We start from the raw sequence: 23,398 nt of genomic DNA, 5'->3' as shown, positions 1-23,398 counted from the left end.
ATACTCAAGTCTGTCCAATTAAAAGGTCGAAGGTTATACCAATTGTATATTGGTTCAGTGTGATTGAGGCTGAACTTGGTAGGGATGACTCGTGTTCAATCCCCCGCAACAATAATTGGGAGAGGACTGGAACTTATCCACCCAGAACTCGCCCCGAATCCGGATTAATCAGAAGGGTGAATCGGGCGCAATTTAGATGGTGGACCATGGTGCACGTACCTCTACGTGCACCACTATCAATACTACGTCGTTTTACTATTTTTTGCATTTGTTTAAAAATAAAAAACTGGAAAGAAAATAGATTTTCAGATTTTATAATTATAAAAAATAGAAATAATAAAAAAAAACCCAAAAAGAACCATATTTTGCGGCAGAGACTACTCCCAACAAACTTTGAGCCAGAGACTAATCCCAACAAACTTTGACCATATATCCCAATTGATTTTGCCTAACTAATGAAACCTTAACAAAAAAAAAAAAAAGAAAAAAGGAAAAACAAATCAACCGATATTGCCATGGCTAATTCAAGCTCTATGGAATCGAATGACGATCAAGAAAATAACAATTACAGTGATGTTGAAGATCAAACTGATAATTTCGTTGACAAAAGTAAAGGTATTTGTTTATTTTTTCATTAATTTGACATTATATGCATAATTATACTACTAGTTACGTATTCTAGTGTTGTTGATTATGAAAACCATTAAAACTTTATATGTTTACTTGCGTTATTACAGCGTGATTATTGGCTTGTATATGTTATTATTAATGTCGAGGAAATCAGCAAATGCAGACGCCCCAACATCCTGATTTGATCGGTTCTTAGAGCTTTAAAGGTGTCATAAATTAAAAGAACGTAGGGAAACACATAAAACTTGTACAATCTCACACACAAAGTAATAGTTGTATTGTCTGCCTGCGTTTTGTACAATCTCGTACACAAAGTAAAAGTTGTGAATGTTGATTATATATGTGTACTTGCCTGATTAATTATTGGCTTTATCAGTTGTTGATTATACATGTCTTCAGTTTTTAGTTTACGGTCGACTTGCTAGTATGTACTTCGTATTATCGTAAAAGAACATACAAGCTATTTACTAAGGAACGTCTTTAGAATTATAATGATTGTACATACAAGCTATTATTAAGGAACATACAATCTCCGAATGATCAATGCTATAATAGGTCGTGTTTACGGTGTCTAATGACTAAAAATATGATGTAAATTAGCAGAACATAAAACCAAGATGCTTGTACAAAGTACCAAGTATAAAATAACACATACTCGTATTATATACTTCCGGTGTCCTTGTTGGTAGGTAGGCCGGCGTTCTTCCGTATATTTCCATTAAAAAAAGAACATGAAGTGTATATTTAAGAACATAATGTTTCCCGAAAAAGAACATCAGGTCAATTATTAAACAAGTTAATATATCAAGTTAATATATGGATGTTATGATCTTTTAATTTTTAAATTCTTATTTTTCATGTTAGACGTGCGTGGTATAAGTAATACTTGTTAGGTTATGATACATATGACAATTCATAAATCATGCGGAAAAACCATAAACCCAGGAAAACATATTATTTACACATAATCATTTAGCATAGATTAGATGCATACTCTTTGTTGCGTGCCTTCCCTAGCTGCGCCCGAACCGAACAAGAACAAGTCTTTAGGACTCCAAGTGTCGTCCCTCCGTAGATAGTCCACAGCACGTCCGGATCCGCCTTAAGATTGACCAACTAGAATCGCCCTTAAGGTACTATTATTTTCGGTACTTTATAGGCAAATGTGTGACTGAATTTTTCTCTCAAAAACTCACTTTGAATACTTTGAAACTTGTGTTATAAATTGTGAGCCCTAGCCTCATATTTATAGCGGTATGGAAAGGGAATCGAAATCCTATTCAGATACAAATTAATTAAACCTAGAATCCTACAAGAACTCTAATTTAATTAATTTATCAAATAGAATTAGGAATTTAATCATTAACCGAACTCTGCATGTTTTAGGAAACGTGCACGAACACAAACACTTGCACACACACGCACGGCAGCCACGATGGGCCCCATGCGTGCGCGCGAGCAGCAGCCCACTCAGCGCCCGCGCGCGCTGCGCGCTGCGCGTGCTGTGCGCGCTGTGCGCGCTGTGCGCGCTGTGCGCTGCGCGTGCTGTGCGCGCTGTGCACGCTGCGCGCTGCGCGCAGCCTGCTGGGCCTGGCCTTGCGCTGGGCCTGGCGTGGCTGTTTGTGCGGCGCGCTTGGCTTGCTGGGCGATGGCCTGGCTTCGTGCTGGGCCTCGTCCGGCAGGCCTCGTCCGATGCTTATTCGTACGATGCGCTTCCGATTAAATTTTCCGATTCCGGAATTCATTTCCGATACGAACAATATTTAATATTTCCGATTCCGGAATTAATTTCCGTTTCGAACAAATATTTAATATTTCCGTTTCCGGAATTATTTTCGATTCCGGTAATATTTCCGATTCTGAAAATATTTCCGTTTCCGGCAATATTTCCGATTCTGGCAATATTTCCATTTCCGATAATATTTTCCGACACGTACCATGTTTCCGTTTCCGGCAACATCTACGACTTGGATAATATTTATATTTCCGATACGATCCATATTTCCGTTTCCGGCAATATCATCGTTTCCGGAGTATTCATTCCTTGCCTGTGACGATCTTAGCTCCCACTGAAACCAAGATCCGTCGGTTCCGAATATTCATAGATGGAGTATTTAATGCTATTAAATACTTGATCCGTTTACGTACTATTTGTGTGACCCTACGGGTTCAGTCAAGAGTAAGTTGTGGATTAATATCATTAATTCCACTTGAACTGAAGCGGCCTCTAGCTAGGCATTCAGCTCACTTGATCTCACTGAATTATTAACTTGTTAATTAATACTGAACCGCATTTATTAGACTTAACATAGAATGCATACTTGGACCAAGGGCATTATTTCCTTCAGTCTCCCACTTGTCCTTAGGGACAAGTGTGCATTTCCTAATTCCTTTGTCACTCGATGCTTGCTCTTGAACATAAGGTAAGAGTTGTCATCCTTATTATGTCCAGAGGTGTTCCTCGGTTTCAGAGTTCAACTGATCAAATAAACAGATAATCATAGCCTATGATTCATCCGAGCACGGCCATGCATTTCACAGTTTCTAGCTCTCCGAGTGGCCTTGTACAACTTTTAAGCATCTCATCCCGATTTATGGGAGGACAATCCCAATCTTGCGATCTTGAGATTAGACTTCGTTTGATAGGTGATTACCTGAGCGTTGCCTTTATAGCCTCCTTTTACGGTGCGACGGTTGGTCAACGTCAAAGCAACCAGTTCTCAAACAAGTAATCTCAAATCACTCAGGTATTGAGGATTTAGTGTCTAATAATTTTAATGAAATTTACTTATGACAGATTTTCATCTCTTACAGTAAAGTTTCATAGGTCTCGTCCGATACTAGTCTTCCCAAAGTAAGTATCTATGCAAATGATTATGACATTGCCATGTCCACATAGTTCAAGAAACAGAACTACTAGTCATCTTGCATTCTAATTGTTTAACGTTTTCTATGCGTCCAATTTTATAGAAAACTCCGACCAGGGACCTTTTTCAACCTTTGACATTCAAGTTCACTTGATAGACATTTCTTAGTCACAGGACTGGTCCTGACAGTCTATCTTGAATATATCGTCAAATTTGAAGGGACTCATCATTTAATACTAAACCAAGATTAAATGGAATATGAAAATACATTTCATATATGATAAATGTTCAACCCCATTGTTTTACAACCATGGGCCTCAAACCCATCTTTAAAACAGTTCATGGAATTCAAAGCTATGCTTGATTTCCAGTGCTACAACGTGAGTGTTGCTTCTCACTTATTGCATAGGTTTAGTTATCATGCTTTGCCAATCTTAATATCCTTTTCATCGAATGTTCTTCGAGATATGATGATAAGATCTTTTCGAGTTTGTTTATTATGTGATCTAGTCTTTCTTACTTTGATGGTGGTTCTACGCATTTTGCAATGAAGAGCCATCAAGTTAGCAGACATGTGATCCACCAAAGTTCAATGAAGAACTCATTAATATAAACAACTCTGTTTTATTGCTTCTTAGGCAATAAGTACTTTTACTTCAACTGTTTAGGTTGCTAGTGATGCTTTGTTTGGATTTACTTATCCAAGCAGTTCACAGACATGTGGAAGACTTTCCAGCTGTATCTTAGAACATAGAAATTAATATTTTAATTTCCCACGCAACAACTCATGGTCTCCAATCCATGTTGCCATTTCAAAACACGATGCTTTTTAGCTCGTCCTTGTTAATGGTTAACTCCAAAGGGTCTTGCTTGATCCTTTGCCAGTGTTTATGCGTGTAGCATCAATATTTAGCATATCTTTATTTCCTTGAATCAAGAAGTAATCCTATGTACCTTTTCAGGTACCATAAGTTTTTCTTGATCTCAATCTAATTGGTCTTCACTTAGATCAATAGAGATTGGTATATGTTCGTCATGCCTAAAGTCATACGATACGTTTTTGGCGATCCTCATATTATATCATACATGATAAATTCTTTTGTAGAATAATTCCCAATTGAATTCTATTCATGTAACTTTAGCTCATTTAATTTCAGTAGATACTGAATCCAGCTAAATTCTTTGACATATAATATAGGTGAAGAATCTCATTAGATTCTTTGATGTTAACTTAGTAAATGCTTATACATAGTTCAAACATCCTTTACTTAGATTTATTCACATGGGTCGAATATCTCCAATGGAGACTTTCGTGTTTGATTTAGTAAATGCCATTTACTTAATCCAAAACAATATCATAAGATCTTTGTAAATAGATCTTAATACCCAGTATGTACTAAGTTTCGCCATGGTCCATCATTGATGAATAATCTCAAATCTAAGTCATTAGCATTTGAATGTTATTTTACAATAGAGAGATATGTGTGTGATACACATAGGACCAATTAAGTTTTTATGTACTCCCACTAAACTTCTTATATATGTATATGAATCATGTATATTTTATGAAACTAAAATGCTTATTAGCTTCACTTAAAATACAGTTCCAATTCCCAATTGCTTGCTTAAATCTGTACTTAGATTTTATAAGCTAGCTTTCTCTTTCAAGCATTTATTTGGATCCACAAATCCTATGACATACCATGTACATAGTTTATTCCAACATTTGATTGAGGAATACGTTTTGTCATCCAATTGCTATATGTACCAATATGCAATCATTGCTTGAATTATAGACTTGAGCATTACGATTATGCATTAGGTTTCAACACAATTTACACCATGAATTTGCTTGTAACCTTTAGCAACTAATCTAGCTTTGTGTGTGAACACAATTCCATGTTTGATGGTTTTTATCCTTAAAACAAACTTGCAACCAATAGGTGTGAACCCATTCTTGCAAATCAACAAAATTTCAATTTTGTCATCAAAACATTGAGTATGTTTTATGGCCTCTAACCATTTAAAACATTTGAGTCTATATATGGCCTCTAACCATTTTAGGGAATCTAGGTTTCGTCATAGCTTTCTTACAAGTCACAAACTCATTAATCTACATGATAATAGTTTGACTGCAAGTTGTAGGTTTCTTCACTATCTAATAGAAGAATTGCATAGTTTCAGTGACCTGAACTCCATGATTCTTCACTATCTAATAGAAGAATCTCATAGTTCCAGTGACTTGAACTTTATGCCTACTAGGGTATAGAACATCAAACAATAGAATATCAATAGCCACTTGAAAGTCCTTTGAATATTCTGTTCTCCTTGAAGCACTTGTAAAGTCTTCTAAGAGATGTCTATTCTTTAAAGCCACTTCTAAAGTCCTTAAAGAATAAGTTCGGATTTTCTGAAGCACTTCGAAAAGCCTCCGGAATGTCCGTTTATGTTTGTTGTTCGTCTCGAAGACTTTCGAGGTCTATTTTCTCCCACTTGTCATTTTGGAAACGAATCTCCAAAAGGACATTATTTCGAGCAAACAAACATTATGTTCTCAAAAATTCGTGGTAGAAACAATACCCTTGTGTCTCATTTGAATAAATCACAATGAAACATATATCTATACTTGGGCCTTAGTTTGTTGAATAACAAACACTAAGCTCCCACTGAGTTTAGGAACTCTTTAGATATATTATGAAAAGATATTCTGAAATTACTTTTCAATAGCTTTGACGAATTTGGTTTAGTTTGGTGGTAGTTGAGCATTTTGTTTTAGAAATTATAGGAAAAGTCTTTATGATTCATCATTGATCGAATCAAGTACTAATTGACTTCGATCATTCCAACGTAGATATGCCATATCTTATGGAGCTAGATTGTGAAATTACAACACACAATCATTGATGATCATATTTGGTCTCAAGTAATCATCAACATGATCTAACCTAGATCTTTATGATTTCTTGCCAAGTGGATTTTATACTTCTGAATCTTTGAACTAGCCAAACAGATTCAACTTATATCACATTTGAGTAAATAAACCTATATTCACTCGAATCCATGTGAAATAATAAAGTCATAAAATCTTTCTTTAGCTTTGAACTCTATCGTCTAGGCGTTCTAACAATAGTTCATATTCTTTGTTACTTTCAACAAGTAAGACTAGCTTGTCTTAAGTTGATCTAGAAATCAACCAACTTTCAAAAGTCCATCAAAATAGAGCTTATGAATGTTAACTTGTTGATATGGTCTAAGCAACAATGCCAAAGATTAGTGGAACTCAAATCAAGGGGTTGATTTGAACCTAGTAAAGTTCTTTAAAGAGTTGTTTGTTTTAATCAAGCATATTGAATCATTCCGTAAATGACCATTTCATTCAAATAAACAAACAAGCATTTTTTTTTGTTCTTCTGAATGTGAGTCTTTCTGTGTTTGAAGCAGAAATTTAGGTATGCTGATTATGGAACAAAATAGCCATTTAGTTCCAGCCTTGAAAGGACTTAAAACAAACTAGATGACCCTACAACTAATGTAGCATTGCCATGCTTCATTTCCCACTTGTAGGTCATTAGTGTATCCTAGCTTCCATTGTTTGAGTTATTACCGAAGTAAGAACCTCAAGCGGTATATGATACCAAGGAAGTTTGATTGCTAGGTCACTTCTCTTTAAACTTATAGGTAGAATCGGAATCGTAAATTCCTTTTATTTGTTCCTTTGTTTTCCTATTTCTTGTACCCTTTCTTATAGTCTTAAGAATTGAATTCTTTAGTGTTGACTTTTATACTTTGTTAGACATGTCCAATGTCACCCCAACAAGGTTCTTTACCATTTATGTTGAATATTTTGTTTCAACTAGATGATCTTACCAGAAGCTTCTAAAGTTCTCTAAGCATCGATCTATTCGAATGTCTAGGGACTAGACTCATTCGAGAATTAAATGGAAAAAGATATTAGGTTGTTAACCATTGGTAAAGCTGAGCGTGTTAAACTCAATGCTTCATGATCTCAAAACTACAGTGTATTTTGAATTCACAAGCACCAATTGGTTTGCCATTCGATTTTGATATTCGAAAACAACCATAAAAGTCGCTATAAGAAACGTACATTTTAAATTGCTCACTTTCTCTCTTTTCCGTGAATCGTTCTTGGATTCACTACCAATCGAGGAAATTTACTGTTACCTTTCTAAAAGGATTTATTGCAGTGCAAGATATTTAATTATAAACAATAATTAAAACATACATTGAAGCATGCAAAGTCTAAACATTTATCATGAATAATAACTTGAAATTAAAGCAACCATGCAATTCAAACAAGTTATTAGCATTTTATTCGATTTTATTGTTCCGGCAGGTGTGAATAAAATGATTCCAAGATCCTAAAATCATTGAAGAACTAAGCACAGTTTGTCGACTTAATCCTAAAACATCTTAGGTAAGCAAAAGCCTTTTGCTAATAGTCTAGAAACTACTCTTGGTTGATAGGTACGTCTAAGAACTTGTTAGGTAAACCTATCGATTTTGCCACGACATAAAAGGACTCCTTACTTATATCGTTGAGTTTCACCAAAACTAACATGTACTCACAATTATTTGTGTACCTTGCCCCTTTAGGACCAATAAGTAACACCTCGCTGAGCGAAAACTATTACTAGATTGATGTAAAGGATATCCAAGCAAGTGTATATTTTGGCATTACACCTTTTAACTCAATTTTTAAGTTTGGAACTTAAGGCTCTTACTATGTTGGTTAGATTTTAAGTGAACTAAAATCCTTAATCATGCAACATAATCAAGCTTTTGATCTCATGCATTTTAAGACATATTTAAAAGCAATAAATAACTTAAAACATGCATAAGATATTTGTGATCTAGTATGGCCCGACTTCACCTTGAAGCTTTGACTTCAAAGTCCGTCTTGAAAATCTCCGTGGGAGGCACCATTTTCTTCAAATAGGATAAGCTATAACTAATTACAACTATTTGATGGTACGCAGACCATATTTGAATTGAAAAATAACTTTGGTACTTTAGACCAATTACATTCAAATTAATGGTACGCAGACCATATTTTCTATCCTATTTGGGCCATACTAGTCACTTCATAACCTACAAAACAGTACATATACAATATATACCATTCACCCATTCATTATCATGAATGGCCCACATAGCTGGTTAGTAAAACACATTATGCATCACGTAAACATTTGCAGCAATTAATCAAGGGCACCAATAATCTACCAATTATTCAGTCCTTATTAATTCTAATCAAGTTGATTTAACCTTAAGGATTTGTAGACCTAATCAAGAGTTTATGACTAAAAAGCGCTCCCACTTAAACCAATAAATTCATATGCTTTACCAATTTTAAACATAAAAATGTATTTCTAGTCTAACCGGAAACATACAAATTTAATTAAAATTTAAAGCTCATATAAATTTATAATTGAATCCAAAAAGTTTAATTTAATTTCAGTCGCATTTAAATTAATTCATGATTTTAATTTTAGTAAAATAATTAGAATAAATAACATTTATTATAATTATAATATTCAAAATTAAAATCCAAGAAAATAATTTAAATTATTAATTTTAAAATTAATTAAAATTACGTGAACTGAAATTTTCAAATTAAACATTCAAAACGATCTAATCGTAACGCAAACACCCTACGCGTTGCACGCCCATGGGCCGCACGCACACAGCCATCGCTGGCCATGCGCGCGCAGCCCATGCGCTCGTCGCATAGCTGCTGCATCCCTATCGCAAGCCTCCGCACGCATTGGTGCTCACTGCGCGCGCCAGCGCTCATCGCACGCGGGCTATCGCTCGCAGTGCGCGCGCGACATCGCTCGCTGGGCGCGCGACATCGCTCGCTGGGCGCGCGACATCGCTCGCTGGGCGCGCGACATCGCTCGCTGGGCGCGCGACATCGCTCGCTGGGCGCGCGAGCCATCGCTCGCTGGGCGCGCGACATCGCTCGCTGGGCGCGCGACATCGCTCGCTGGGCGGGCGACATCGCTCGCTGTGCGCGCGAGCAATGCTAGGCGCAGCGCTCGTGGCACGCGAGCTTGCGCTCGCTGCGCGCGAGGCTGCGCGCGAGGCTGCGCGCTCTTGTGCGAGGCAGCGCGCGTTGTGGCGCAGCTCGCTTGCTGCCCACACGCGACTGCCTTGGCTCGCCCTACGCCCATGCCCATTCGTCCATTGGTCGTGGCACACGACACAAGGCAGGGCTGCTGCCTTGTGCTCGTGCACTACGCCCTTGCTCATTGCATTCGTGCCGCACGGGCGACGAGCTCCCTTGCTCGTCGTCGCATGCCCGCATTATACAACACCCCTTAAGGGTAACACGAAGCGTCCATTGCTTCGTGCGTGCAAGTTATATGAACGAATCGCATAAAAATTTAAAATTTATATTTAAAATTAATGACAAATTAATAAATAATATTAATTTCATAATTTTAGGGCGAAAAATCGAAAATTTATTATCCAATTGATTTCCGATTGTTATGGATTCAAGTCTAGGTCATAAAAATTTAAAATTTATCATAAATTTACAATTTTTATGGTGGTTTTTAATCATAGGTTTCTAATTAAATTACAATTAATTATGAAAATCAAATTAATTCTAAATTATTCTAATTTTCAACAAATTAATCATAATTACAAATTAGATTGCATAATTAACAAGACTAGGCATTCAAACTTGTTAAACATATGCAGTAGGTCAATCAAAAATTCAAGATTTATCAACAAGAATCGCAAATATTTAATTTAACATCTTAAATTTACGAAATTTTGCATTCGAAAAACTAAAACCTTCGAAAAGTCATAGTTAGGCTTCGAATTTGAGAATTCTGGGTTCGGCAGAAAAATACTTTTTTTGTCAAAATTTTAGAATGCCTTTTACATGCGGAATTGACACAAAAATCACTCAATTCGGATGAGTAACGAAGAAACTGCCGAAAAACTGCGTACGTATAATTAAATAAACGCAATTTGCAATTAATTAACAATTACGAAAATTAATCACCCCTTTTAATTCTTGCAAATTTGTAATATTTAACCATGTTCATGCAATTTAGATTATGAAAATAATAAGGGGCTCGTGATACCACTGTTAGGTTATGATACATATGACAATTCATAAATCATGCGGAAAAACCATAAACCCAGGAAAACATATTATTTACACATAATCATTTAGCATAGATTAGATGCATACTCTTTGTTGCGTGCCTTCCCTAGCTGCGCCCGAACCGAACAAGAACAAGTCTTTAGGACTCCAAGTGTCGTCCCTCCGTAGATAGTCCACAGCACGTCCGGATCCGCCTTAAGATTGACCAACTAGAATCGCCCTTAAGGTACTATTATTTTCGGTACTTTATAGGCAAATGTGTGACTGAATTTTTCTCTCAAAAACTCACTTTGAATACTTTGAAACTTGTGTTATAAATTGTGAGCCCTAGCCTCATATTTATAGCGGTATGGAAAGGGAATCGAAATCCTATTCAGATACAAATTAATTAAACCTAGAATCCTACAAGAACTCTAATTTAATTAATTTATCAAATAGAATTAGGAATTTAATCATTAACCGAACTCTGAATGTTTTAGGAAACGTGCACGAACACAAACACTTGCACACACACGCACGGCAGCCACGATGGGCCCCATGCGTGCGCGCGAGCAGCAGCCCACTCAGCGCCCGCGCGCGCTGCGCGCTGCGCGTGCTGTGCGCGCTGTGCGCGCTGTGCGCTGCGCGTGCTGTGCGCGCTGTGCACGCTGCGCGCTGCGCGCAGCCTGCTGGGCCTGGCCTTGCGCTGGGCCTGGCGTGGCTGTTTGTGCGGCGCGCTTGGCTTGCTGGGCGATGGCCTGGCTTCGTGCTGGGCCTCGTCCGGCAGGCCTCGTCCGATGCTTATTCGTACGATGCGCTTCCGATTAAATTTTCCGATTCCGGAATTCATTTCCGATACGAACAATATTTAATATTTCCGATTCCGGAATTAATTTCCGTTTCGAACAAATATTTAATATTTCCGTTTCCGGAATTATTTTCGATTCCGGTAATATTTCCGATTCTGACAATATTTCCGTTTCCGGCAATATTTCCGATTCTGGCAATATTTCCATTTCCGATAATATTTTCCGACACGTACCATGTTTCCGTTTCCGGCAACATCTACGACTTGGATAATATTTATATTTCCGATACGATCCATATTTCCGTTTCCGGCAATATCATCGTTTCCGGAGTATTCATTCCTTGCCTGTGACGATCTTAGCTCCCACTGAAACCAAGATCCGTCGGTTCCGAATATTCATAGATGGAGTATTTAATGCTATTAAATACTTGATCCGTTTACGTACTATTTGTGTGACCCTACGGGTTCAGTCAAGAGTAAGCTGTGGATTAATATCATTAATTCCACTTGAACTGAAGCGGCCTCTAGCTAGGCATTCAGCTCACTTGATCTCACTGAATTATTAACTTGTTAATTAATACTGAACCGCATTTATTAGACTTAACATAGAATGCATACTTGGACCAAGGGCATTATTTCCTTCAATACTAAGAGTATACATTATTCTTATTGTTTTTATACGTAGGATTTCACGAGGCAGAAGATTCTGAGCTATTGTATTCAAAGGTAAAGAGTGAACAGGAGGCCTACACGTTGTATAATGATTATGCGTTTAGGCAGGGGTTTGGAACTCGGAAGGGTAAGATATCTAGAAGAGCTGATAAAATAGTTTCGCAACGATTCTTCCTTTGTTCATATGCTGGTTTCAAGAAAGATAGTGGTGTTCAGCCTACGGCTTTTAAGAAATTGATTTTTCATAGCGGGTGCAAGGCTAGTATTCAATTTGATGTCGATAAAAAACGGGTCTCTTTATTGTGTTACCAAGCACAATATGATTCATAATCATGGAAGAGTTCCAGTTAGCAAAAGACATTTGATAAGGTCTCATAGGAAAGTAACGGAAGAACAATTGGCTATGCTTAGCTCCTTGAAAAAGTATGGTGTCCCGATTGCTGATGTTGTACGGGTGTTCAAAAATAAAGCCGGTGGGGAAGCCAACCTTGAGTTCCTTAAGAGGGATGCATATGATGCATTAGCTGCTAAAAAAAGGGACGGTTGTGATACAAAGCAGTTGATAAAGTATTTCAAGGACAGGCAAGCTAACGAGGTGGACTTCTATTATGATTTTGAGTTTGATGATGAAGGCTATCTTGATTGTTTTTTCTTTCGAGACGGTAAAATGAAGATTGATTATGATGTGTTTGGAGACCTTTTGGTGCACGACACGACATATCGTACCAATAAATATGACATGATATGTGGTCCTTTTGTTGGGATGAACCATCACAACAAGAATGTTATATTTGCTATTGGTTTTATCGTGAATGAGAAATGAGAGTCTTTTGAATGGTTGTTCAACACATTTTTGAAGTCTATGGGAGGGACACATCCAACTACCATTATGACAGATCAATCTAAATCTATGGCAAAAGCGATAAGAAAAGTTTTTCCGAATTCAAGACACCTGCTATGTACTTGGCATATAGGGGAAAATGCGAAGACGGGTATCAAAGGGTTGAGAGCAATGGAAGGTTTTAATACATTTTTCGACTACGTGTTGAAATTCACCGACACTATTGGAGAATTTGAGCATTATTGGTCAAGGTATTACTTTATAAACTTATTTTTTATTGTTGCTTGATGTTGTTGTTCTTTAAAATGCTACCATCATGTTAGTCTATTTTCACATTGTGTTCTTTTTAATATTAAATGATGGTACTTATATTTCTCCAACCTTAATATAATGCATACTAGAATATCCTTATTTGTAATATTATGGTGCATTCTCTTAAACATATATATTAATGTTCATATCATGTTACGGATAAAGTAGTAGTCAAGTATTTTTAGATAAATTAGAACTATAGTATTAGTATTTACGTTAAATATGTGATTTAGAGTATCATAGGCCTAATGAGAAAACTAGCGAATATACATTGTTTGCCGTGTAGTATTAGACAAGGCCTAATACTATATATCTTGGTTTATCAATGTTATCAAGACAAGCTTCAAGCTTTTACAATATATTTTAGATTTATGTTTGAGAGTAAGAAGTTGACTTTTTACGAGGCACAAAACAATAAATGCAGAAGCTTGTTATTGTTTGGTTTTTACGATTTGCATGTAATTCCCATGACAATCGATACGAAAAATGAATTAAAAATTGTGTAATTTATATATCTAATCGAAACTGTGATATGTATATGCATATTGTGATTAATGAGAAGAATATTATTTCCAATGTTCTTTTTATGATTTCTACATGTTCAATACAAAGAGATTAGATGTTCTTTTATCTCTGAATTGCATTCGTGGGTGTTGTTCTTTGGGTTATCCTAACATGTACTTTTTATTTTAAATTACGGTGTTTTTTTTATTAGCATGGTGAAAAAGTACGATTGTGCTGGCAATAAATGGCTTCAAAACTTGTACACCATTAGAGAATTTGGTGCCTTGCTTATTCAAAAGACTACTTTTCTGGAGGAGTTTTGTCTTCACAAAGGAGTGAAACAACTAACAAATCTGTCTCAAGAAGGCTCCATAAGGCTCATGGTCTATGTGATTTTTACAAGTGTTTCCTTGAAGTGGTTGATGAGTGGCGAAGTAACGAGAATGCTGATGATCACCAAAGTCAAGTTGGGAACCGATATTTAGTTGTTGAAGGGGTAGGCATACTTGAAGATGCTATGGAAATTTATAATATTGATATATATCTACAGCTAGAGTCGAACTTCCTTAAAAGCATGCCCTGCATTGTTAATATCGCAAGTTTTATGCCGCCAATATATGAATATCATGTTAAACATCCAAAAAAAGATTTGATTATGCACACCTTGAAGTTTGATCAGTCAAGGACATCAGTTGATTGCACCTGCAAATACTTTAGTGAGGTTGGTATCCTTTGTTCACATTCACTTCGTATTCTACATCTTAATAATGTTATCTCAATCCCTAAGAAGTATATTTTAAAGAGATGGACAAAGAGTGCTATGTGCCACAAGGTGGGTGATAATGTTACACAAGTGCTTTGGAGGTTGCAGACTACGAGGAACTTCATTAGTATAATAAACTCAAGCCAACATGACTTAGCTGCAAGGAAAGTCACGGAAACAACTTTCTTGGAGTGTAAGCAGAGGGTTGAAAGTTTGATTGGTGAACCAGAAAACAACATTACAAATCAAGAAGGTGAGGGTTCTTGCATGGTGGAAAGGGGATGCATTCTTGAACCAACTACCCAAGTGGAAGATAGTGTAGTTGAGGTTGAGGGAGTAGAAGGACAACCCATAAAGAACCCAAAGAAAAAGAGGAAGCAAGGGGGGAGAAATGTAAGACTAAAAGGGACTCAAGAAAAGGTTTGTAACAAGCTGAAAGCTAGAAAACCTCAAGCATGGAAGATGAAAACAACAAGAGGTGTTTCCAAGATGAAAGACAAAGCTCAGACTACATTACATGTAATGTTCTTGAACAATACACTTTATGTACAATATACGTATCATTATGTTCTTTTATGTTTTATTAAAGTTATGTCTCATTCATTTTGATATTTTAATATAGGATTACTTAGACGTTCCAGAAGGTTCAACCATAACACACCCGACAAATCCAGTTTCTGATTTGGAGTTTTTTGCGCCTGATGACTACTTTGGTGTTAACCTTACACCGTTCGAGAATTAGCAGTAACTTAAACAAACTAGACATCAATTTGTTGTTTTAATTTTTTTTTTTAACTAAGGTAAACCATGTATTGCCTTGAATAATTCATTTCGTATGGTTTTATCCATTAACGAGGATTCGATTTTTTAATTTTTTATATTGTCACTTTGATTTTCAGTTCCGTAAGTTATAGTACAATAACTTTAGGATCATGTGTGACTGAGAAATAGAATGCAAATTTTTATGACCTTTACCCCTTTCTCACGTTCATTTCCAGTGGTTTGTATTTGGACTAATTCGAACCACTTGAAAAGACATCTCTCAAGGACATGCATAAGTTACTCATTTTAGCAGAAAACATGTTAGATGTGCTGATAGGAACTTCGTATACGAACAAGAACAGGGACTAACCTATACAAAAACAAACCCAACAGACCAAATCTCCCCACTAGGTTCACTAGAAATTGAATATGATTTCCTAATACCATCAGCAAACCCCAAATCCATAAAATCCAATCTCTCAGGTGCTTGTGTGTTAGAGATTAGTGGGTAACTTTCAAGATTACAAAAAGGTTTAATTTCACTTCCTATATATTTCCAAGAATCCGTCACCACTTACGTGCACATATCATATAATTAAGCAATTAAGCATCACTAAAAACAAAAAAATTACTATGTTCTACTCTTAATTCACAACCAAAAAAACTAAAATACATCAGAAATTTTCAGCATAATTACTCAATAATAATTTCCCTATTTCAACATAAAAAATCAAGGAAAAAAAAATGTTTTGTAGCACTTGGAATTCATTTCAGTAGAACTCAACAAAACTGCATTTACCCATTCTGGAAGAACACCAAGTTCCACCAGATGGAAGATTTTTCTAATTTAAAAGAACATTCTAACTCACAATCAAAACAATGTGAAAAACTAATACCAAAACAAACAAAAAACAGTGTAAATCTCAAAAATAACAATTGATCCAGTATCATAAAAAAATACATTATTTCTCCTTAATAACCCTACGATGTAAACGTTATCTAATTGGTGTCGTGTGCCTATCTCGATGCTTTTACATTGACGTCAGCCTTCTTCTGATTTTTCTTGCAGGAAATAATTTCAGCAGAATATTTTAATCGCAGTTGCTTCAAAATATCATCCTAAAATAAAATACAAACTTCATTAGGGAAAAGGTACAACAATTTCAAAAAAAAGAATATGAAACGTTGAAGAACGTTATCTTAGATACAGAGTATCCGCACCTTTTCAAACCAGTCTACAAAAAGTTAATAGAAGAAAAATAAAACTCACATTATCCGGTTCCAAGCTACATCCCCATCTCTCTTTAGCATGGTACGTTTCCATGTGCTTCATTGTATATATTCCACAGTCCGTATTGTTTTTATTATTTCTCCACGGCATTTCTATTATCCGAACATTGTATTCGGTTAATGGTCTTTTTAATTTGTGTCCCAAACTATTGATGTACATGGAGAATGCTCCTAGCTGAAAAGAAAATCCAATAATTCAAGAAATAAATAATGTAATGAAGTTTTAAAGTATATAAAATGAATAATATTTTAAAAGACAACTTACAAGTTTTTCAGGATAATCATAATACTTTTTCTCACGACTCATTCCTTCCTCTAGGATTTTGTTGTCCAAGATGTCCAAAGTCTTATTCTTTATATTTATGCACATCACGTAGCAGTGTGATTGTTCATAAATTGGGAAGAAAATCTGAATTACGATGGTGTAGATTATATTGTGAATACCATTATATTCATCAAAATAAATTGTAATGACAAATAAGTGATTGGTATAAAAAATTACCAGACTATAGCCTTTAAGGGAACTAATATTGTGTTGTTCCATATTATATGAACAACTGTCAATAAATTTTTGCAGCCTTGCACAATCACTAAATTGACTATTTCCTCCAGCATTATCAATGTGAATAAGGATATTCTGCACATTACAACCACAGAGGGTGTTTAATTAAATACAAGTTGATGATATGGTTTACAAACTAAAAGGGTAAGTAAACTTAAGAAGGCTTCTACGGGGAAGAACACCCTTTCCCTGTTTTCCTTGGCTTGTCCGTATCGTTGAGGATGTATACCCACGAATCAATTACATCACTACGTATGCAAACATCATCTCTCAGTGTTTGAAGTACTCTCTGTTAACCATGTTGACTCCATCTTCGTACAATATCTCACTATCATAAAAATAATGTAAACCAACCAAGTCATCACCCGGCAAAATAAAAGTACGTTATATGTATAGAAAAGTAGTTCAAGTGAATAAAATGTTTATAAACAAAAAGAGCACAAACAATAAGACCAAGTTGAAAGGGAAAATTTATTACTTTTCATCAAGATCTGGGCAAAATGCGTAATCCAAAATGCGATTAATATCTTTCTCCTTCCCACTCAACAAATGAGAGTACTGAACCAAAAACGGAGATCTAAAAATTGATGGAAGCTTTCTTGCTCTTTTATCTTTTGGTTTTGCATAATCTTCTCTAGATCTATAAAAATATTACTTTGTAGTAAGTACTCCTTAAAAAGGGGTCACAAAAATGAAACCAATATACATAATATAAAATAACACATTTCACTTATATTTTATACCTTTGAAGATGATTGGGCTCTTTGTGCTCCGGTGTTGTTGTGGGTAATGAAGATTGGTGTTCTTCCATACTGTTACGTGTCAAAAAAGAACATTTATTGAATATATAAAGAACACAGAGTTAAAATAAAAGAACACTAGAAAACATGACTAGTATTCAGTCTTAGTGATACCCCTGATTCGGATCATTCAGCACATTGTCACCACTTGTTCTTTTATCCACCTTCGAATGTTCTTCATAATGTAGTAAATCCAATTCATTAACATGTATTTATGAACTAGAAGCCACCCTCAAACCCAGGTTCAATTCAAAAGAGGTGTCTGCTTGTTGGTCTGCTTGTTGGTTTGATTGATCAAGAAGGGGTTCTTGATGTACTTGGTATTGTTCGGGTATTTGATCTTCCTGGGGTGCCTGCTCCTGACCAATTTCCTTCTTAACAATTTCATCCATGACATTTTCAAACCAAATAGAAGAATACATATCAGTGTCTTGACTAAGCAAGGACCTGCTCCCACCTTGTTGACTCATAAGTTTGAATTCAGAGGGAAGATGAGAACCAGAGCACTTTGACCACATGTTAGCTAAGTTAAACGCCATGTCTTCCTTAAATATATTCCCTGGTGATATTTTCTCCCCAATTGCTAGGAGGTTGGTGAGTTTAACAAAACCATTGGCTATTGTGCCAGTCACCTCACCGAATTGATGCATAAACTCCTACAAATAAGTTCAAAGAAGAAAAAAAGAGCATATAGTATTATCAGAAGAACATCATAACCAACGAAGAAGAACATCACAAGAAATAAAAGAACACGGATATATAATTTTATGACAGCCATCTCATCCTAATACTAGAAAACATAACAATGAATGTATACCCCCAAGTCCCAACCAAATAGAAGATCTGATCACAACTTTATAATTATAAGGCTTGTTAGTAAATTAATTTGTTTTGACCTGGGATAGTAAGTAATCTCTACGGTTTTTGTTTAAATAAAATATCTCATACCTTCATAGTGGCCGGAAGCTTGCTTTGCTCTTGGTCCAGCTGCTCGTCATGCTGAAGTTGCTCTTGACGGTGGTGTTGCATTTCCAGTTGTTGTGGTTGCTGAACCGGAAAAGGGGCTTCGATCCTTTCTAACAACGTTCCCAAACCAAACCCGAACGTCAATTCCAGCTCTACTCTTTCTTTCACAGAATTTTTATTCCACGCAGAGATAAGTGGAAATGTCCTTGGAGGATCGAAAGTTAGTCTTTTAAGTCGGTCAAAGTAGCACACATGTCAATATTTGAAATTATACGAGATTCCAATAATAAAAACGTGTTCATTAGAAATATAAAATTAATTTTTGGACAAGAACATGAGTTAAAATTGACTTGTAATAGATTCTAACAGTACATATGTGAGTCATTTTTTAAACGAGAACCTGCAAAAAAATGAGCTTAATAAGCGTGATCTTACCATAAGGAATGGCAAGGGTCTTGTAAAGAAGCGCGACGTTTCTTTTTTTCCAATAAACGGTCCCGTCAACCAGACTTTGAAGGGCGTATTGACACCAATTGAACTCAGGTATGCGGTTGGTGTCATAAGATGTGCTGAGGAATCGCAAAAGTGGTTGTGGGTTGGTGGTAGATTTAATGCATGAGTTAACCGCCAATACTAAGAAGCTCCTCTTCCAATTGTCATCAACACTAGCTGTCACTAACTTGGTCACAATATTGGTCAGAGACGGAACATCTATAGTACCATGGTATGTGTAGACACCTACTTTTGTCCCCATTCCCGAAAGGGAAGGTTCGATGATGAGAACATAAATCTCCACTTGGCAACGCATCTCCTATAAAATAACGAATCTCAATCACCCTTTTCATTTCACCCGAAACCTGCTATTTATAGAAACCTGCTATTTATGGAAACCTGCTAAAAATAGTAACTGCCGTAATGGGTAGTTGTTAAAAGTGGCAAGTCATAAAAGATAGAAACGTGTCAGAATTAGGTGTTGCACTCCACATAAATCCTAAATGAGATAGAAATTGTGAGAGGAATCCTATTCCTAATATGATTCGAAAATAAGAGTTACGTATTAATTAAAATCCTAACGAGCCTAGAGTTCGTAACGGGCCCAGACGCATTCCGTCATAAAGTTAATACGCACTAAAAGACTTGGATAAGCCTCAAACACTCCGGATTCTAAGAGTCCAAATCTGACAAAGAACTCGGCCCAAACATCATTTTCAACGCCCAGCCCTGGGCGCTGAAATTGCCTGGATCCTATTTTCAACGCCCAGAGCTGGGCGCCGAAATCTTTGACGCCCAGCCCTGGGCGCTGAAATTACCTGGGACGTGTTCTTTCCTAATTCTTCGTGGATTAGAGCTCTAAAATTCTATCTTTCCACGAACTCTTTTCTATAAATATAGCCCCAAGTTCGACGTGAAGAGGACACACAATTCACATTCTGAGTATTGACTCCAACCCCTAAGCCTAAGCCTCACGCTGCGAAATTGATCCCGCGTTCTGTCGCAATCGATCCAAAAATCGAACAGAACGTATCCTGTCCCGTAACTTGAGATTCGTTAAATAAAAGGAGAAATAGCAAAGTCAAAGTGGTTAGTTTTCTGAGAACCGTGACGCGCCTCTCAAGGGTGCGTCGTAATGTGTCCCTTTTCCATGATTTAATTGCTTTCCTCGCCCTTTTATAAACTGTTAAACTAATCAAATCTGATTGTTCTATCACGCCTAATAAAGATAATATGTTGGGAAATTGGATTATCATGCTAGGTCCCTTAAAACAATCCAAATCAGATAATCGCGATCGATCTAGTATTATATGTTGCATATTGTTAAAATCAACTCAGATTAGTTTAATAGTTAATGCATGTCCCTTCAATTATTTATGCTGAGCTAGTAAGGATATCCTGCCTCTGGAGTTATCGAAGAGCGAGTACTCCTCTCGGTAGTTACAGTCCCCCGAACCCTCAATCTCTACCTTGCGGGTGTATGTTGAGAGATCCCCACACCAGGGATCACAAGGGAACCTACGGCCGTCGTGGTCAAACATAATTGCACTCCCTTTATGTCACGATAACCGGGTTTTGTCAGTTTTTCTCATTGTCGTTAAAAATTGAATGGCGACTCCTATATTACTAGTCAATTGGGTGTAAATTCACAGGAAATCCAATTACACTTGATTTGACAAAAAGAAACGTCACACCCACGAGGGACGAGGTCATGCATCAGCCTCGTGCTTTTTCGACTCCCTCACAATGGCGACTCCACTGGGGATAGTGAAGGAAATACTCGTGCTTGTAGGTAATCAAAATAGCCGAAGGGTGAAACGATCCTACCCCGCGTTTATTTCCCCATCAAGTTGGGACGACCTGAAAATCAGCATATTAATGTGAACGGGCAGAACCGCATAACGAATCTTGGCTCCCTCAGGGAGTTTGGACTAAGGATACCCATCGCCAACCGGGGGGTGCATACGCTTAGAATGTTTTCCACTCGGCACTTTCGCTAGTAGTACACCCGTCCCAAACCCAATCGCTCGCCCATTAGGTCCCTCTCATCGGTGCATGCCCCCTTGGCTTACATCGTGATTGGCCTCTTGGGCGAAATTCGCCTGTTGAAGGCACTACCTCGACCGGGGCATGTGTTGGATCTGCGATAGAAGCGGTACCAAGCCAGGCGCAAATACTACCCATAGAAGCCTATCATAAACTACATGACATGTTATTATTGCCTCATGATGTAATGTTAGTTATGTGTAGCGAAATATGTGATTGTGTGTGACAAACAACGTTAGAAAACCAACGAACTTAAAAAATTGCCCAAACATTCACAAACCAATTGGCCAAAGAGTTATACCAAAATACGTGTTCCGCAAACCCGAACGATCGCCACAAAAACAAGCGGCGCTCGGGATGGCCCGTAACGAATCCCACAAACGCCGCACAACGCGTAAAGGACGTTATTAGGCAAACACACAAAATTAAAGTCGCATAAACAAAAAGTATACGCAAACAAAAGACGAGAACCAGCCAGAGACGCATTTTCAACGCCCCTGGTTGGGCGCCAAAATTTCTCACGCCCTACGCTGGGCGCCGAAGTTGCTGCCTGGCCTTTGGGTCAGGCGCAGCAGCCTCGGTGCCCGCGCAAAAAATACGTAGCAAAAAAACTATTCGTAAAAATTGCTGCAAGGGCGTGTGAAAAGCACTCGATTCTTAAAGCGACTAAAAAAAATGAATAAAAATAAATAACTCTCTGTGTCGTTGATTAGGCCTCCTACGACGACAATGCTCGTGTTGTTCCTAAGTTTTGGTTGATGACACACACATATTGCAAACTTCCTGATTATGGTTGCTAAATGACTTTGAACAGGTAAATGCCCAAGTTTCTATTAGGATAGGAACTTGAATAAGCTGGTGAAGTTCCTGATGTACACTTGGAACAGTCACTGGAGTTCCAGAGCTGGAAGTTGTATTTGTTCCAGTTTGAAGTCACAAGAGGAGCAACACAGTTACATATCAAGAGTTCCGAATATCCACAAGAACTATTACAGACTCATGGCAACGAGTTCCTATTTAAACATAAGAGGAACTCATTATTGTTCCTGAGCTGGAACAAGTGAAGCTTCAGAGTTGAATGCCTCACCAAAGGAAAGACATATATGTCTAGGTAGTTTATCTTGCTTAGACTATATGTAATATATTAATATGCTAAGTAGTATATAAGGAACTAGAGGAACTTGGATTACTCGTGTGTTTTTGTCAAAAATATCAAGCAACACAGTTTTAAGGAAAATACTTTTAAATAAAATATCTTTTCCTATTCAATAAGAATAAGATTTTCATCACATTCTGTTACTTAAATAAAAACAGTTTTTATCTTCCTAAAACTTCTCCTATTTATTTTGACAAAATAAATAAACATTTTTCAGTGATTGACATAGTCTTAAACACGTCCAGCAGTTGAGGAAGTTGTGTGGGAAGTGGTCTCCCCTTGTTCCTCAAGTCTAGGGACGTGAAAATCAAAGTGTCAGTTGTTGGCAGTTGAGTTTTTGAAGGGAACAAACCCTAAGGACAAAACTCTATATAAGGCCAAGAAGTTTTCTGAAAAAAATACACAAACTTTCTAAGAGTTCTTGCTTTCCTAAAAACGCATTGTCAAAGATTTTTCTAAAAACAGTTTGTGTCCTAGTTAATCCTAAGTTCCTAAGTGACATATATACACAAAAGCATCATTAATATCTAGAGTTATCCAAACACGAATTGTATTTGGTATTAGTAAGGATAGAGTTATCTTGTTGAGACTTAGAGTTTAAGTCTGAGAGAGAGAAGTGAAAGAGCTGTAATCAGAGTAGATTACTGTGAGGAACACAAGTTTGAGAGGAACTTGTGTTGGAGAGATTATTGTAATCGAGGCATTACTATAATAAAAGAATTCTCTTCTTGATTAGTGTCAAGAAGTTTTCACAATTGTTGTTATTGTCTTCTCTATTCTCAGTTCCTTGATTGTTTCTTAAGTTCC

The 23,398-nt window shown here is 36.8% G+C and overlaps 3 protein-coding genes across 6 annotated transcripts; 2 read left to right on the top strand and 1 right to left on the bottom strand.

Moving 5' to 3' along the window:
* The first annotated feature begins 9 nt into the window (after positions 1 to 9).
* Positions 10 to 15,388, top strand: LOC110789116 (uncharacterized). Its single transcript, XM_056827765.1, has 4 exons — positions 10 to 615; positions 12,111 to 13,189; positions 13,966 to 15,036; positions 15,140 to 15,388. The coding sequence occupies exons 3-4, from the start codon at positions 14,272 to 14,274 to the stop codon at positions 15,257 to 15,259; spliced, it is 885 nt and encodes a 294-aa protein (XP_056683743.1). The 5' UTR covers positions 10 to 615; positions 12,111 to 13,189; positions 13,966 to 14,271; the 3' UTR covers positions 15,260 to 15,388.
* LOC110789111 (protein FAR1-RELATED SEQUENCE 5-like) lies at positions 516 to 12,920 on the top strand. Its single transcript, XM_021993768.2, has 3 exons — positions 516 to 615; positions 12,111 to 12,224; positions 12,346 to 12,920. The coding sequence occupies exons 1-3, from the start codon at positions 516 to 518 to the stop codon at positions 12,918 to 12,920; spliced, it is 789 nt and encodes a 262-aa protein (XP_021849460.2).
* A 610-nt stretch (positions 15,389 to 15,998) lies between the features above and the next one.
* On the bottom strand, positions 15,999 to 19,466 carry LOC110789113 (uncharacterized). 4 transcript variants are annotated; one of them, XR_008932976.1, is made up of 9 exons: positions 19,333 to 19,465; positions 18,880 to 19,123; positions 18,046 to 18,587; positions 17,875 to 17,943; positions 17,610 to 17,771; positions 17,072 to 17,459; positions 16,835 to 16,978; positions 16,550 to 16,744; positions 16,010 to 16,398 (listed from the first exon to the last, which is right to left on the bottom strand). XR_008932976.1 is itself a non-coding variant. In XM_056843725.1 (5 exons), exons 2-5 carry the CDS (start codon positions 17,111 to 17,113, stop codon positions 16,297 to 16,299), a joined length of 483 nt encoding a protein of 160 aa, XP_056699703.1. In that variant the 5' UTR covers positions 17,114 to 17,459; positions 17,610 to 17,866; the 3' UTR covers positions 15,999 to 16,296. The 4 variants fall into 4 exon arrangements, 1 of the variants encoding a protein (XP_056699703.1); XR_008932977.1 differs by having other exon boundaries at positions 16,011 to 16,398; positions 18,880 to 19,102; positions 19,333 to 19,458; XR_008932978.1 differs by lacking the exon at positions 17,610 to 17,771 and having other exon boundaries at positions 16,008 to 16,398; positions 19,333 to 19,466.
* Between the last annotated feature and the right edge of the window lie 3,932 nt (positions 19,467 to 23,398).

The sequence above is a fragment of the Spinacia oleracea genome, chromosome 4 (assembly GCF_020520425.1).
Source record: "Spinacia oleracea cultivar Varoflay chromosome 4, BTI_SOV_V1, whole genome shotgun sequence".
In the NCBI taxonomy this organism is placed as follows: domain Eukaryota; kingdom Viridiplantae; phylum Streptophyta; class Magnoliopsida; order Caryophyllales; family Amaranthaceae; genus Spinacia; species Spinacia oleracea.
The sequence above is the reverse complement of the archived record's forward strand: the minus strand, read 5'-3'. Positions and strand labels throughout refer to the sequence as shown.

What these genes read in the sequence shown, in the direction of transcription:
- LOC110789111 (XM_021993768.2), top strand. Translation starts at nt 516, where the DNA reads ATGGCTAATTCAAGCTCTATGGAATCGAATGACGATCAAGAAAATAAC. An exon ending in TTTCGTTGACAAAAGTAAAG is followed by an intron (nt 616 to 12,110) that starts GTATTTGTTTAT and finishes TTTTATACGTAG; the next exon opens with GATTTCACGAGGCAGAAGAT. An exon ending in GGGGTTTGGAACTCGGAAGG is followed by an intron (nt 12,225 to 12,345) that starts GTAAGATATCTA and finishes GATTTTTCATAG; the next exon opens with CGGGTGCAAGGCTAGTATTC.
- LOC110789116 (XM_056827765.1), top strand. Translation starts at nt 14,272, where the DNA reads ATGGAAATTTATAATATTGATATATATCTACAGCTAGAGTCGAACTTC. An exon ending in AAGCTCAGACTACATTACAT is followed by an intron (nt 15,037 to 15,139) that starts GTAATGTTCTTG and finishes ATTTTAATATAG; the next exon opens with GATTACTTAGACGTTCCAGA.
- LOC110789113 (XM_056843725.1), bottom strand. Translation starts at nt 17,113, where the DNA reads ATGGAACAACACAATATTAGTTCCCTTAAAGGCTATAGTCTG. An exon ending in CCCTTAAAGGCTATAGTCTG is followed by an intron (nt 16,979 to 17,071) that starts GTAATTTTTTAT and finishes ATCGTAATTCAG; the next exon opens with ATTTTCTTCCCAATTTATGA. An exon ending in ATGATTATCCTGAAAAACTT is followed by an intron (nt 16,745 to 16,834) that starts GTAAGTTGTCTT and finishes TTTTCTTTTCAG; the next exon opens with CTAGGAGCATTCTCCATGTA.